This window comes from Lagenorhynchus albirostris, chromosome 10, assembly GCF_949774975.1.
Source record: "Lagenorhynchus albirostris chromosome 10, mLagAlb1.1, whole genome shotgun sequence".
Taxonomy (NCBI): Eukaryota; Metazoa; Chordata; class Mammalia; order Artiodactyla; family Delphinidae; genus Lagenorhynchus; species Lagenorhynchus albirostris.
The window spans coordinates 36,432,267-36,446,163 of NC_083104.1; the positions used below are offsets into that span (position 1 = coordinate 36,432,267).

The 13,897-nt window shown below is 44.4% G+C and overlaps 2 protein-coding genes across 2 annotated transcripts; one reads left to right on the plus strand and one right to left on the minus strand.

The window, feature by feature from the left end:
• Positions 1 to 1,970: 1,970 nt before the first annotated feature.
• PHF7 (PHD finger protein 7) lies at positions 1,971 to 13,897 on the minus strand. The gene is made up of 11 exons (XM_060161664.1): positions 13,197 to 13,897; positions 11,915 to 12,018; positions 11,104 to 11,156; positions 10,613 to 10,704; positions 5,661 to 5,762; positions 5,161 to 5,285; positions 4,544 to 4,703; positions 3,870 to 3,976; positions 3,322 to 3,438; positions 2,773 to 2,897; positions 1,971 to 2,552 (listed from the first exon to the last, which is right to left on the minus strand). The coding sequence occupies exons 2-11, from the start codon at positions 11,956 to 11,958 to the stop codon at positions 2,434 to 2,436; spliced, it is 1,044 nt and encodes a 347-aa protein (XP_060017647.1). The 5' UTR covers positions 11,959 to 12,018; positions 13,197 to 13,897; the 3' UTR covers positions 1,971 to 2,433.
• LOC132527996 (translation machinery-associated protein 7-like) lies at positions 8,660 to 8,868 on the plus strand. The gene has a single exon (XM_060164016.1). The coding sequence runs from the start codon at positions 8,674 to 8,676 to the stop codon at positions 8,866 to 8,868; it is 195 nt and encodes a 64-aa protein (XP_060019999.1). The 5' UTR covers positions 8,660 to 8,673.

The following is a 13,897-nucleotide window of genomic DNA, read 5'->3' on the forward strand; positions in this document are numbered from 1 at the left end:
CGCCTAGAGCCCGTGCTCAGCAACAAGAGAAGCCACTGCAATGAGAAGCCCGTGCACCTCAACAAAGAGTAGCCCCTGCTCTCCGCAACTAGAGAAAGCCAGCATGCAGCAACAAAGACCCAATGCAGCCAAAAATAAATTTTAAAAAGAAAAGAAAAGAAAAACATCAGACAAATCCCAATTGAGGGGCACTCTACAAAACACCTGACCAGGGCTTTCCTGGTGGCGCAGTGGTTAAGAATCTGCCTGCCAATACAGGGGACACGGGTTTGAGCCCTGGTCTGGGAAGATCCCACATGTCACGGAGCAACTAAGCCCGTGCACCACAACTACGGAGCCTGTGCACTACAGCCCGTGAACCACAACTACTGAGCCCACGTGCCACAACTACTGAAGCCCGTGTGCCTAGAGCCTGTGCTCCACAACAAGAGAAACCACCGCAATGAGAAGCCTGCGCACTGCAATGAAGAGTAGCCCCCACTCGCCGCAACTAGAGAAAGCCTGCGTGCAGCAATGAAGACCCAACGCAGCCAAAAATAAAGTAAATGAATTTATTTTTTAAAAAAGGGAATAAACAATGAACAGGAGGACTTCCCTGGTGGCACAGTGGTTAAGAATCAGCCTCCCGATGCGGGGTACACGGATTTGAGCCCTGGTCTGGGAAGATCCCACATGCCGCGGAGCAACTAAGCCCGTGTGCCACAACTACTGAGCCTCCGCTCTAGAGCCCGTGAGCCACAACTACTGAGCCTGAGTGCCACAACTACTGAAGCCCGCGCACCCTAGAGCCCATGCTCTGCAACAAGAGAAGCCACCGCAATGAGAAGCCCATGCACTGCAATGAAGAGTAGCCCCCACTCGCCACAACTAGAGAAAGCCCACGTGCAGCAATGAAGACCCAACGCAGCAAAAATAAGTAAATTTTAAAAGAAATGTACAGGTGAGGAAAAATAGTCATAGTGTACCACTTGACTCAGCACTGAAGGTTAATTTAACAAAAATTGTGATGCAATTATAAAAGATGGAAGGAATGAACATGGGAAGGTTTTAAAGGTGCTAGATCTTTATGTAATATGATAGTACGTCAAAAATGTCTAAGATTAATATATCAAGAAATGGCTAAAAAATGTGCAGAGTAGTTGCCTTTAGGGAATAGGACTGGGGGTAGTGAAGGATGAATCAAGAGAGTATTTTTCATTATAATCCCTTTAGTATTTCTTGATTTCTTTTTAAAGTATTATTTTGACCCCCACCGCCTCCTTGTGATTCCAAATAAATCTGGTCAAATCCAAATCACTGTGCACATTCAGATGTAAGTCTCCGGGGGTCAGCAACATTTAAACCAAGTTCGCAGCGAGACCCTGCGAACTCGGCACCTGGCAATGGTCCTGAGTTTCCCCCACTAATCCAAATCCCACAAAATCATTAAAAACAAACAAATGTTCTATTCAATTTATCCCAAGACCTTCTGCCAGGTTTCTGTCCTAGCTGTCTTGCTTAATGTCCTGGCATGGCCCCCTTACCTGAGCTAGAAATGCCCGAGCCACCAGACAGGAGGGTTTGAGTGGAGGTGTGTTAGGGTTAGGAAGGTATGCTAAAGACCAGGCTGCCTGGAGTGAGTGGAGCCCCTTCTGTCTCACGTGAGCACGGCAGTCCCTGGCCTTTGAGTCCAGGGCGCCAAGCCTTGCAATAGTGGCCTATTCTCAGTCCAGTGTGTTCTCCTTTGCTGGCTCACTTTCCTGATGAGATCCTGTGTGTTTATTTGCACAACGATGAAATTTCTGTCCCCGCAAAGTCGATTTATCTGCAAAATACTTCCCTCCAAAGCAACATGTCTAATTGAAAGTTCTACACTTAATTCACTGAATTTTATAGAGTAGAAAGGTGCATTTTCCTATTCCTTCACTCTAACCTCCAGATTCCTTAGTATGCTAGATAAATTCCAGAGTGAATGCTTAAGGAGACACCAATGGAGAGAAAACGTTTATTTGTATAATAACAAACGTGGGTGAAGTCAGAAGAGGTATATGAGAACAAGATCAAGGTGGAATAATCTTGCTGGAAAAAGAAGAGTAGAAAAGGCCCTCTGGGAATCAGGCAGAAAGAGCAGAGGTGCTCTCAAAGCCACAAATGCATCCTGTGGTTGGCATCAGGACTCTGCTCTGAACTCAAGTTCCCCTGGGACTTCTCTTTCTTTGGTTCAGAGTCTCACTGCTAGCCCCCTTTCCTTGGCTCACAGTGCCAAAGTGTTCCCTTCCTCAAACTGATGGAGGAACACAGCTTTGTACTCAAATGTGCTTGGCAGCGACTAATCAGAAACTGTTACTTGGACTTTTTGCAGCTCTTAGTGATCTTGACACCCTTGGATCGCCAGGAGTGGCCCCTCGTCCTGCAACCAGAGGACTCTGGTTTTTCTAATGAGGAAGAGCCTGGTCAGTCAGTCGAAGAAGGGCCCGGATTCTCTTCCAGGCTGGTGTCTCTGCAAAAATGCCCCCTGGAGTGGAAAGTGCTGTTGCAACAGGGGATGTCACCTGAGTTTTCAGGTGTGTAGTCTGTGGTGAAAGAAAGGTGGGAGAGGCAAACTCGACCCTCTGTCTCTCTCCCAGGCAAAGGTCCTTATGCCCCTCCCTAGCCGCTTTCCTCCCCAAACTCAAGTACCAACTAAAAGTCCCCATCTGATAGCACACCCTCCTCCTTTCCCAGGCACCATAAGTCCCCCGGACCCCTGCCCCCCACCCCAGTTCTGAGACCAGACCACCCCTCCAGTCCCACCTGTGGCTTCAGCAGCAGGCGCACACTCTTCGCACTCCCATTTCTTACAGCTGGATATGAGAGAGGAGCAGTCCCTATGGGTTCCGTGGGATCCACATGTAGCACACAGAATGAGGCTCCACCTCCTATAGGAAGAGCCAAGGGAGGGTTGTGGGACAAATTTAACACTCACTACCACTCTTGGAATGTTCGCTGCAGGCCAGGCCTTTGATGAGGGCTCCCTAGGTATCTTTACTACACATTTTACCCGTGACAGAGATGTGGCTGAGTGCTGATCCCAAGACCTGCCGTCAGGCACAGCCACTCGCAAGGTAGATCGTGGAAGGAACTGGCCCTGAGTGTCTCTCCATGGGGCACAAGGAGAGTAGACCCTGCAGAGAGACCTGTTCACTTGTACATGAGTGAGTCCTGAGCTGATTAAGGATGGGACCCAGCAGCTATGTTCATCCTGAGGTCTGTAGACAAAAGTAAATTTCTTGCGCTTGATAACTGTGCAAGATCTAAGATGGCCCTGATGAGAGATCTTTCTGGCTATGAGGCTTTTCCTACCCTTCATCCTCAAAGCTGTCTCTGCCTTGTTCATACACACAGATGGGGGCATCACAATGCTGATAGCGCTCATACAACTCCGAGAAAGCCCCTGGCTCAAGTTCCCAGGCAGCGTCTCTGCAGTGGGAGAAGAAACAGTGAGTAAGGGACATATAATCAGGTGGTAAAACTTTTGTTCAACAGAACAAAGAAGTTCAACAGATTGCCTGAATACTTTCAGCAAGGCGGGGCTAGTGGCCTGGCAGTGGGAGAGGGGTGAAGCAGATAAGTGGAACACAGGTGTTCCTTAGTTCCACACTGGAATTCAAGAACTGAAGGAATTCTGACCCCCAAAGCACCTTTTTCAGAAACACGCCCACCACTCCTGCTTCACCCTCCCCCCATTTCTTTTTATAATTGAAAAGCTCTCCCTCCACCCTTCCCTCTTCACTGTACATCAGTGCTTCTGCTGCTTCCTCATTCTCTGAACTATCTTCACACTCACCTTCTCTCTAGAAACCTAGGCAACCCACTTCCTGGCTCAATTCCTGCTGTAAAGTTTCTACTACCTGTCTGGAATATGAATTCCCATTCTTAGCATTTCTTGAGGAAATTCTTCTCGATTGTTGCAATGTGGACATTTGAAGAAATGCTTTGCTGATGTGTGGGCATATTTCTGTAAGATAAACATGGAAGATAGTGTTTGTAAAAACACTATCTTTGCACACTTTCTTCCCACCCCGCACCCTCGTCTCACAAAGAGGATGTTGCTAGGAGAGCTTGACTAAGGGTTACAGGACAAGGAATATGGATGGGCTGAGGAGAGGGCTGCAAATCCAGGCGTCAGACCAGGGACCAAAAGCTCAAGAGAGTGCCCAGGAGTGCCTCAGCTGTCATCTCCAGTCATGGGGCCTGGCAGTGCTCGACCCAGTAGGGGTCAGGTACCAAGAATACACATTTCCCTTTCCTTCAATCCCAGGAAGCATGGCTGATTTTGAGGCTACTTGACTCATTCTAGGATAAACTCATTCGCTCCAGCCATCCTGAGGATTTTGTTCAGTCTAAATCTTATGATAAAGTCCTACAGGTCAAGGATACCCAGAGACCAGGCTAACTTTCCTCTGGAATCAGTCCTGTATACAGGCCTGCAGCACAGAGCACAAAAGCTGAGATTGCCTGTGCATTCCCAGGGTGCTCAGAACTGGGCCATTGTGGAGGGTCCCCAGTCCAGGGAAAGCCCCACCTGTATGCACTTGCGGTGGTAGATAGTTTGGCTACAGCACGGACTCTGGATGTTTTCAACACTTGCTTGGGCTAAGTCTTCGCAGCACAAGACACAGCTTTCCTCCCCCACATTCTCCCATCGGATGTCCTGTGTTGGGCGATGTTTCCCACAAAATGATCTGTGGTAGAGTAAATAGACTTGGTTTCTGGTTTGTCACTGATGCAGTTTTCCAGCTGCCCGGCCTAGGAAGGGCAATCAACCACCCAGGCCAGTGTCCACTGAACCTCCACGCTAATGGGGGAGGAGGAGAAGCAGGGCGAAGAACAGCCACATTCCTTCTCATAGCTGCTTTCCCACTGAGCAAAGCTCCCGGGACTGTCTCCACAGCCTCCTGCTCCTGAAAGCCCCACTTAGTTCTGAGCAGCTAAGAACCCCAGCTGTTTGTAATTTAAGGAGAGGATGGGAAGCAAGAAGCAACCCCTGTGAAATCGCCAAGTCAAGATACTGTTTCTCATTATTGAATGGAGGAACAGATTCTCTGGTGAATCAAAACATGAGAACTGGACTCTGATTTCATTAGATGCTAAATAACAAATAGCAAAAGGGCAGCCCAACTTTCCTCCTTCATCACTCACTTGTACTCTCCAAAAAATTGTGAAAGGCAACCCCTTTCCTGGCCACAAGGAAAATGGAAGTTCCTGAGGCACTGATCCTTCTGGCAGTTGATGGCAGCTCCCTTTTTCTTGCACACAAAGCAGATCTGCAAATGAGATCCCAGGCAGTGCTCAGGGCCCTAAAACAGACAGACATTCTGTGGCACATCATTCTACGGAACGGAAATTTTTTGAAGCAACAGCCATTCTTCTTCCTCAGTGGACCTAGAAGCTCTAGGGTATGCCGAAGCTGAGCTCCAAGCAGCACTGAATTCTTTTTGGCTTTCTCAGGATGTTGCTCCCTCTCCTCACTTAGGATACTACACCCTAGAGAAGCATGGAACTTAAGAGAAGGACCAGTGGGAAATTCAAGAGTCCTCTGACTTTTAAACTAGCAACTAGGGAAAAGAATAGAAACAGGGATGATGAGAGGAGTATGAGAAGAGGCCTACCCCAAGGCCCCCATTTCAGGGGATTCTAACCTTCTTAGAGGCCCGGGATGCCTCCTTTTTGATGTCCTCAGGCAGGAATCCATAGAAACCTCTATTGGACTGGCCCCTCTGAGGCAGCTTGCTAGATAGGATCTAGAAGGTCAGCAGAACCAGGCTGTCAACACTGATGATCAGTGAAACAGTGCAGTGAGTGATGACAGGGTAAGAGAGCTGAGAAACAGAGCTTGGTGGAATATATATGCATTTACAGGGTAATTTATTTACTTAACAAGCCCTTACATAGCATAAGTGTTGGGTGCTCTAAGTGCTTTTCAAGTATGAACTCATTTAATCCTTGTAACAACCTTAAGAGGTAGGTACTATCATCATCCCCATTTTATAGGAGAAATAACGTGACAGGATCAAGAGCCCAGAACCTGGGCTCTTACCCACCTTTGTGCTACTCTGCCTTTCATTCACTGAGCACTACTTTTGTGTGCTGAGCACTTTGGAGAAACATTCCCTGTGTAGTGACTCATTGTCTGCTCACCACAACCCTGTGATACAGATGCCATTGTGATCCTCATCTTAGAGCCCACTGAGGTGTAGCGCAGCAAGTGACCCGGCTGGGGTCACCCAGAAAGGAGGCAGCAGAGTCGCCTTCACATGTGAGCCCACAGAACCCACACTCTCACTCTCCCGCTGTACTGCCCCTCAGTACAGAATAAATACTCTTCTCAGAGTGTATTCTCCACAGAAAGGGAAACAGGGCTTTCAAATCTCCTGACTGTAGTCATTCTGCCTTATAGGGGAAGGGGAGGAATTGAACTTTTCTTTAAAAACATACTTTAAAGGACCTTTTGTTTCTGAAAAGCCCCCAAAGCAGAGTCTAGAATGGGAAATCAAGGGAAAAGAAGCTAAACTGTTAGGTACCCATGAACAATGAATGTGTACATACTTTGGAAGAATGTCATACCTGAGCCCCACCCCAAGAAGCTTCCAAAAATATTAAGGAGGGTGCTGGACCTACTGCAGCAGTTACATGTAATATGTAATGGGGGCTGAGGTTATCTTAACATTATAGAAAAAGTGAGCCTACAAGGTTATCTTATTTTAACATTATAGAAAAAGTGAGCCTACAAGGTTGGATGACTTGAGGATGCTTGAATTATATCCCAATTAGGCTTAAAACATATCTATGTTAACAGTCTCTCAAGGCTTTAGGACTATATGAGTCCTTTTAAGTGTTATTAATATTTTCTACAATGAACATGTGTAATTTCTACAAACAGAAAAATCAGTAGTGAAAGATTAAAAATAATCTAAATGTCCTTTAACAGGAGTTTAATACTTTTTGGTACACCTGTACCATGGAATACCAATTAGCTATTAAAAAAGTGTTCCATATGGAAACAGCTCCATAAATATATGAGGTAAAAAAAAGTAAAATACAAAACACTGTGTATAGTATGTTGAAAATTATATGCTTATAAATGCATTGAAATTAAACAAGACCTGACACCAAAACAAGACAGAACTTACAGGAGTGTAAAAGCACACACCAATTTTTCTTATGAGCATAGATACAAAAATGAAACAAAATATTGAATCCAGCACCATATAAAAAGGATTATACATCATGACCAGGCAGAATTTGTACCAGAAATGCAAGATTAGTTTAACATTGAAGTATTCAATCAATGTAACAAACCACATTCACAAAATAAAGAAGAAAAATCATGATCATCTCAACAGATGCAGAAAAAGCATCTGACAAATTCAGCACACATTCATAATACCCTCAGCAAACCAGAAATAAAAGGGAACTTCTCCAATCTGATAAAAAGCATCTAAGAAAAACCTACAGCTGACATCATATTTAATGGTGAAAAATTGGATGCTGTCCTCTAATGTTAGGAACAAGACACAATATTCACTCATACAACTTCTTTTCAATACTAGATTGAAGTTCCCAGCTATTACAATAAGGCAAGAAGAAGAATTAAAAGACATAAAGATTGGAAAGAAAGAACTGCCTTTATTCACACGTGATTGTATACACAGGAAATCCTAAGGCATTTACAAAAAAATTAAAAAATAAAAACTACTGAACTAATAAGTGAATTTAACAAGATTGCAGATACAAAATCAATGTACAAAAATAAACTGCATTTCTGTACACCAGCAACAAACTTGAAATGAAATTTTAAAATACCATTTATAATAGCATAGAAATCACAAAATATTTAGGAATACATTTAACAAAATATGTGCAAGACTTCTTCACTAAAAAAAAAAATTGCTGAGATAAATTTTAAAAGACACAAATTAATGGGGAAATATATCATGTCCATGGACTGGAAGATTCAATATTGTTTGTCAATTCTTCCCAAATTGATCCATAAATTCAATGCAATCCCTATCACTATCCCAACAGGCTTTTTTTTTTTTTTTTTTTTTTTGTGGTATGCGGGCCTCTCACCGTTGTGGCCTCTCCCGTTGCGGAGCACAGGCTCCGGACGCGCAGGCTCAGCGGCCATGGCTCACGGGCGCAGCCGCTCCGTGTTATGTGGGATCTTCCCGGACCGGGGCACGAACCCACGTCCCCTGCATCGGCAGGCGGACTCTCAACCACTGCGCCACCAGGGAAGCCCCCAACAGGCTTTTTTTTAAACGAAAAATTGACAAACTAAATATAAAATGTATATGGAAAAGGAAAGCACCCGATAGCCAAAGCAATCTTGGAAAAGACTGCAGAACAAGACTTAATTTCAAGATGCTGTAAAGCCACAATAATCAAAACAGTGTGGTATTGGTAAGGATCAACACACAGATCTATGACATAAAATAAATCATCCAGATCCACAGATACATGGTCAACTGATTTTGACAAAGGCACTGAGGTAATTCAATGGGTAGGCAAAGATTTCTTGGGACACACAAACAATCACTAACCATAAAAGGAAAAATAGATAAACTGGACTTCATCAAAATTAAAAACTTTTGTTCTTCGAAAGACATCATTAAGAAAATAAAAAGGCAGGGGGAAGGGGCAGCAGGCACCATGTTGGGCCATGAAGGTGGCAAGAAGAAGTCCTTGAAGCAGCCCAAGAAGCAAGCCAAGGAGATGGGGAAGGAAGATAAAGCACTCAAGCAGAAAAAGGAGGAGGAGCAGAAGAAACTCGAGGAGCTAAAAGGGAAGGGTGCGGGTAAAGGCCCCCTGGCCACAGGTGGAATTAAGAAATCTGGCAAAAAGTAAGCTGTTCCTGGAATTCCTTGGTGGTCCAGTGGATAAGACTTGGCACTTTCACTGCCACGGGCCCGGGTTCGATGCCTGGCCAGGGAACTAAGATCCCACAAGCTGCACAGCGTGGCCAAAAAATAAGTAAAATAAAATTTTTAAAAAGTAAGCTGTTCCTTGTGCCTGAGGCAATGATGATTCCATTCCTGTTTAAACATCTGGATTCCCTGCCATAACATCTGTCACCACCTATAGCTATAGCTTGGAACCTTTTGTACATTTAAGAATAAATTTTTGTAAAAAAAAAAGAAAATCATACAGTGGCTCATCTTGTCTATAGTTTTTCTCAGCCATTTTCTACCTTAGCTATGAGATCCGCATAACCCAGCGCAGAATCCTGCCAAAGTGTGTTCCTAAGTCCTTGTTCTATCCTGAATTCTGCATCACCTGGAACGAAACCAACTCATTTGAAAAATAAAAAGAAAATTAAAAGGCAAATCACAGACTGGAAGAAAACAGTAAAAACACACATCTCTGAAAAAGGATTTGTAGCCAGAATATACCTGTGCCCCCGGCAATGGAAGTGCGGAGTCTTGACCACTGGACTGCCAGGGAAATCCCAAAACAACTCAACTTCTAAAATGGACAAAATATTTGTACCTACACTTCACAAACGGAAATATGTGAATGGCCAATAAGCACACAAAAAGAAGCCCAACATTTTAGGTCATCAGAAAAATGCAAATTAAAACAGCAATGAGATACCAAAACACACTTAGTAGAATGGCTAAAATTAAAAAGACTAACAACAACAAGTTGGGACAAGAATATTGTGCAAACAGAAATCTCATAAATTGCTAGTGGGATTGTAAACTGGTACAACCACTTTGGAAAGTGATCTGTCAACTTCACACAAAGTTAAACATAGTTAGTAATTTCACTCCTAGACATTTGCCCAAGAGAAGTGAAAACATGTTTTCACACAAAAAATTGTACGTGAATATGCGTAGCAGCTTTATTCATAATAGACCCCAAATGAAAACAATTCAAATGTCCATCAGCAGGTGGATAAATAAGCAAATTATAATATATTCATACAACAGAATATAACTACACAATAAAAAGGCACAAGCTACCGACGCATGCAACATGGATCAGTCTTCAAAACACTGTGTTGAGTGAAAGAAGCCAGACACAAAAGAGTACAAATTGTATGGTTTCATTTATATGAAGTATAAGAATAGGCAAAAGTAACCTATGGATCAGAACAGTGATCACCTCTGAGGGAACTGACTGGAAGAGGGTAGGAGGGAATTTCTGGCCTGATAGAAATAATTATTTTGATGGGGGTAGTGTTTACATGGGGACATACTTTATATCCCCATGATATATGAGTTTATCAAAACTCATCAAACTGTATTCTTAAATGGGTACATTCTATAGCATACAAACTATACGTAATTTTAAAAGAATATCAGGAAAAAATAGCTGGAAGAACTGTTGGTAGAATTTGCTGCTGGGGAGAGGGAGAAGGACTGGGAATACTACTAGGGGAAGAGACTTTCTATTGTACATACTTTATACTGTTAGGATTTTACACCAGGTACACACATTACTTTTTAAAAATTAGATTTTAAAAGAAAAAAGCCATTAAGAAAAACAAGCAAACAGGGCAATGGATCTGAGGCTGGATGCAAAAACAGAGCACAGACTGTACAGCAAAGCCATAGGACATTCAAAACAAAGGGGGCCTTATACTCACAAGACAGAAATAATGCACACTGAGATTGTCTTTCTGAAGAAATTCCCCTAATTTTTCGGGATCCCCAGGTTCTTGAAGGCATAGCCGGCAAACTGGAAGAAAGGATGTTAGGAATTCATTTTGGGAGCATAACGATCTAAGTATAAGGAGGAGTACAGTACTGGGAAGAGGGTCATTTTGACAAGGAGGAAGTTGGGATGAAGTGTTATTTGATATCAGTTAGGTTTTCATATAATTTTAGCCACATCTGAGGGAGTTGGCTGCAACTGCTCACTGAGATAAAAGATATACTTTTATCTCAAGTGGCTTTAATTAACTTGTTCCTTGAACTTTGGACATGACATTTAAAAATCACAGTCTCTGAGTTCTTCAGGATCTTAGAGATTCTGGGAAGGAACTGACAGTGAGAAGAGCAAGTTTGCTGCCCTACACAAATGGCCTTTGCTGAGGTCGGGAGGCAGCAGCCAAACAGAACCTCCAGTCTTTCTTACCAGGCCCTGAAGAAGGCTTCCTCTGGGTTACTCTCCTTGTCTTGGCAGATTTTCTATACAAGAGATGGAAAAAGTACAAGGTAGTCTTTGAGGATCCTGTTGGCATCTCTTGTAACATTTCCCTCAAAATGCTATCCATGGGTCTGATGAAGGACCAAAATAGCTAAAGACTAAGACATCAGTTTTCTTCTTCCCTTTCATATTTTTTGAAAGCACAAAACATGCCCATGGAATTATGTGAATTAAGTGAGATCATAGCCATCTTTCTGTTCTAGTGCCTCTATTGCCTGTGTTGACTGAATGAATGCAAGAACAAACCCCCTTTTATTCTTTTACTGTTTCTCCTGTCACCTACCCTGAATCTCAGGTGGTACCATGTTCACAAGGCATAATAAAATGATACTAAAATTGATTAAGAATTTCCTATTGCTAGGCAATATTCTTGGCTCTTTATATGTATTAGCTCAGTGAACCTACAGAATGTTCTAAAAAGTGGGTGCTATTATTATGCATTTTCCAGATGAGGAAACTGAGGCCTAAAGAAATGAAATAACCTGTCCCAGGTCACCTAGTTAGCAAGTGTTAGAGCCAGGATATGACTCTAGGCAGAAGGGCTCCACAGCCAGGACTTTGCCAGTAGGGACATCCCTGGGAGGATAGGTTACTGGGCAGCTTCCCAGGGACCACTGGTGTATGCTTCAACACTAACCAACCTTAGCCTCCAAGACCAAGCAAAGGGGACAAAAAATGAAGCATATACTACAGGCCATTGGACAATTTCTCCCAAACTCTCTTAAGTTGCCTACTCTACCTCAATCTTTGATGTTGCTTCTTCTTTCCTTTTATAGTCTTCATTTGCTGCTGCCTATCTTGAATTCTTCTATACTATAATGAGAACAATACCGGCTCTTCCAGCTATAAGTATAAACAAGTCAGCAATTAATTCTACATTTGGTTATCAAGTTCCACAGGGTCAAAGCAACAGTGCGCTTCACCTCCCCATCCATGTGACAGAATAAAAGCGACACGCCCAGTATCAATGCCAGTAATAGCCAATAATTATTAAATCATGCCCAGAACTGTTCTGGGCATTTTACATTCAACTCGAAAACCCCCCTGGCAATAGGTACCATTTTATCCCTATTTTCAAGATGAGACTGAGGCACAGAGAGGTCACACAGAGGCATTTGCTCAAGATCACAGTTACTGATACACCACAGGGGTATGAGAACTTGGAACTATTGCTTGAACTGGCTAACTTGTTCTTTGTTCTCTTTGTGCCTACTAAATGTATGAGGTAGCACTCAGGAAAAATGCCTCCTTCTGCCCCCAAGTTTAAGTTCCTTAATTCCACCCAGGAAAAGCTAGATCAGGTAGCTCTTTCCTAGGAAAAGGAGCCTGTGAGATTCTGGCTGCCTAAAGCGAGAACTCCCTCTAGTGAGAGCCAAGATATAACCCTGACAAATCACCCCTTGGCTCCTATTGTTTCTTTTCACCAGGCTCAGATGATCACTGAGGTCTGGCCTGTTCTCAGCCTTCCTCTAGATGTGAACCAAGGTTAAAAGGCCCAGAAGTGGAAAAGACACCCTGCCACTCCTCCCCCGACCAATGTCAGCTGGCTATAAATTCAGTTTTCATTGGTTAAGGGGGAAATCCCTGAATGGGAAGGGGGACAAAAGAAATAAAAAGCACTCCTCGGAAAGAAGGACTGTGTCAAGTCAGGGGAGAGGAGAAGGATAGCATTTCTTAGGAGAATTGAGTGAATTAAGTCAGTCCAGGGACACACACTCCAGTACCCATGTCCTCAGGCCACAGCTGGAGAGCATGAACATCTTTAGGGACTGTCAACTATTCTGCATGAACGTAACTACTCTGGCAACTAGCTGTTCTGCAAACTAAGGCTCCATCTCCTCTTCTAACCCATGAGTTGCACTTGCATTGGTAATGACACTTGATGGCTTTTTACTCAACAAAAGCACTTGGACAGGCTGGAAGAGGAGAGAGAAGGGCGTGCACTAGGGGATCCACTTTAGCTGGCTACTGAACAGTTCCGAGTCATTGGGGAAATCCAGATCTAGCAATAGAAATAAAACCTTGAAACGTCAGTTCTTTGAATCGCTGGACCAAGACGTTCCTTGAGCGGGATCCTACACACAGTGGTAGTTACAGGAAGACGCAAGGATCTTCAAAGCATGCGAGGAGGACGTTGCAAATGCTGGCTTCCACAAGCTGCTCAGTCTGAGATTTCCTAACCGAGCGGATGCTCCCTTGAAACGATTACCGAGTTGTTTCACTGGGTAAGTGCTGGGTAAAACTTGTTGAGAAAGTTAAAAATAAATAAGCGTGTTCGGCCCCGCCACCGCAAGAATAAACAATGATTTATTTGGAAAATACGAGTCGGTGTGGCCACAACCATCCCCCAGAGGTAACAGCCGAAGAAGGGGCTCAAGGAGCATCCCGCAGATGCCAGACCAGGCTCATGTCGCGCCTGCCGGGCTGCTGGTGCGAGGCCGGGCCGGAGGTCGCCTCGGCCGCTCACTCCTCACGGTAGCGCACGGGCGGCCGCTCCCGGCCAGGGCCGCCCGCCCAGCTATCGCCCAGGGCGCCGCTGTCCCGGAGCTTTATTCGTTGCCGCAAGCCGTGGTAGCTACCTCACGGGCCGCCGCCCCGCGCGGTGACTGCGCCGGCAAAGGGAGTGACAACGCAAACGGACACTGGGTCACGCGGACTGCGACCCACAGAGCCTGCAGCCGCAGGGAGCACAGCGACGCTGACAGTTGCGTAGAGTGGGACC

What these genes read in the sequence shown, in the direction of transcription:
- LOC132527996 (XM_060164016.1), top strand. Translation starts at nt 8,674, where the DNA reads ATGTTGGGCCATGAAGGTGGCAAGAAGAAGTCCTTGAAGCAGCCCAAG.
- PHF7 (XM_060161664.1), bottom strand. Translation starts at nt 11,958, where the DNA reads ATGAAGACTATAAAAGGAAAGAAGAAGCAACATCAAAGATTGAG. An exon ending in GTGTGCATTATTTCTGTCTT is followed by an intron (nt 5,763 to 10,612) that starts GTGAGTATAAGG and finishes CTGACCTTCTAG; the next exon opens with ATCCTATCTAGCAAGCTGCC. An exon ending in GCCTGCTGCTGAAGCCACAG is followed by an intron (nt 2,553 to 2,772) that starts GTGGGACTGGAG and finishes CTTTCACCACAG; the next exon opens with ACTACACACCTGAAAACTCA.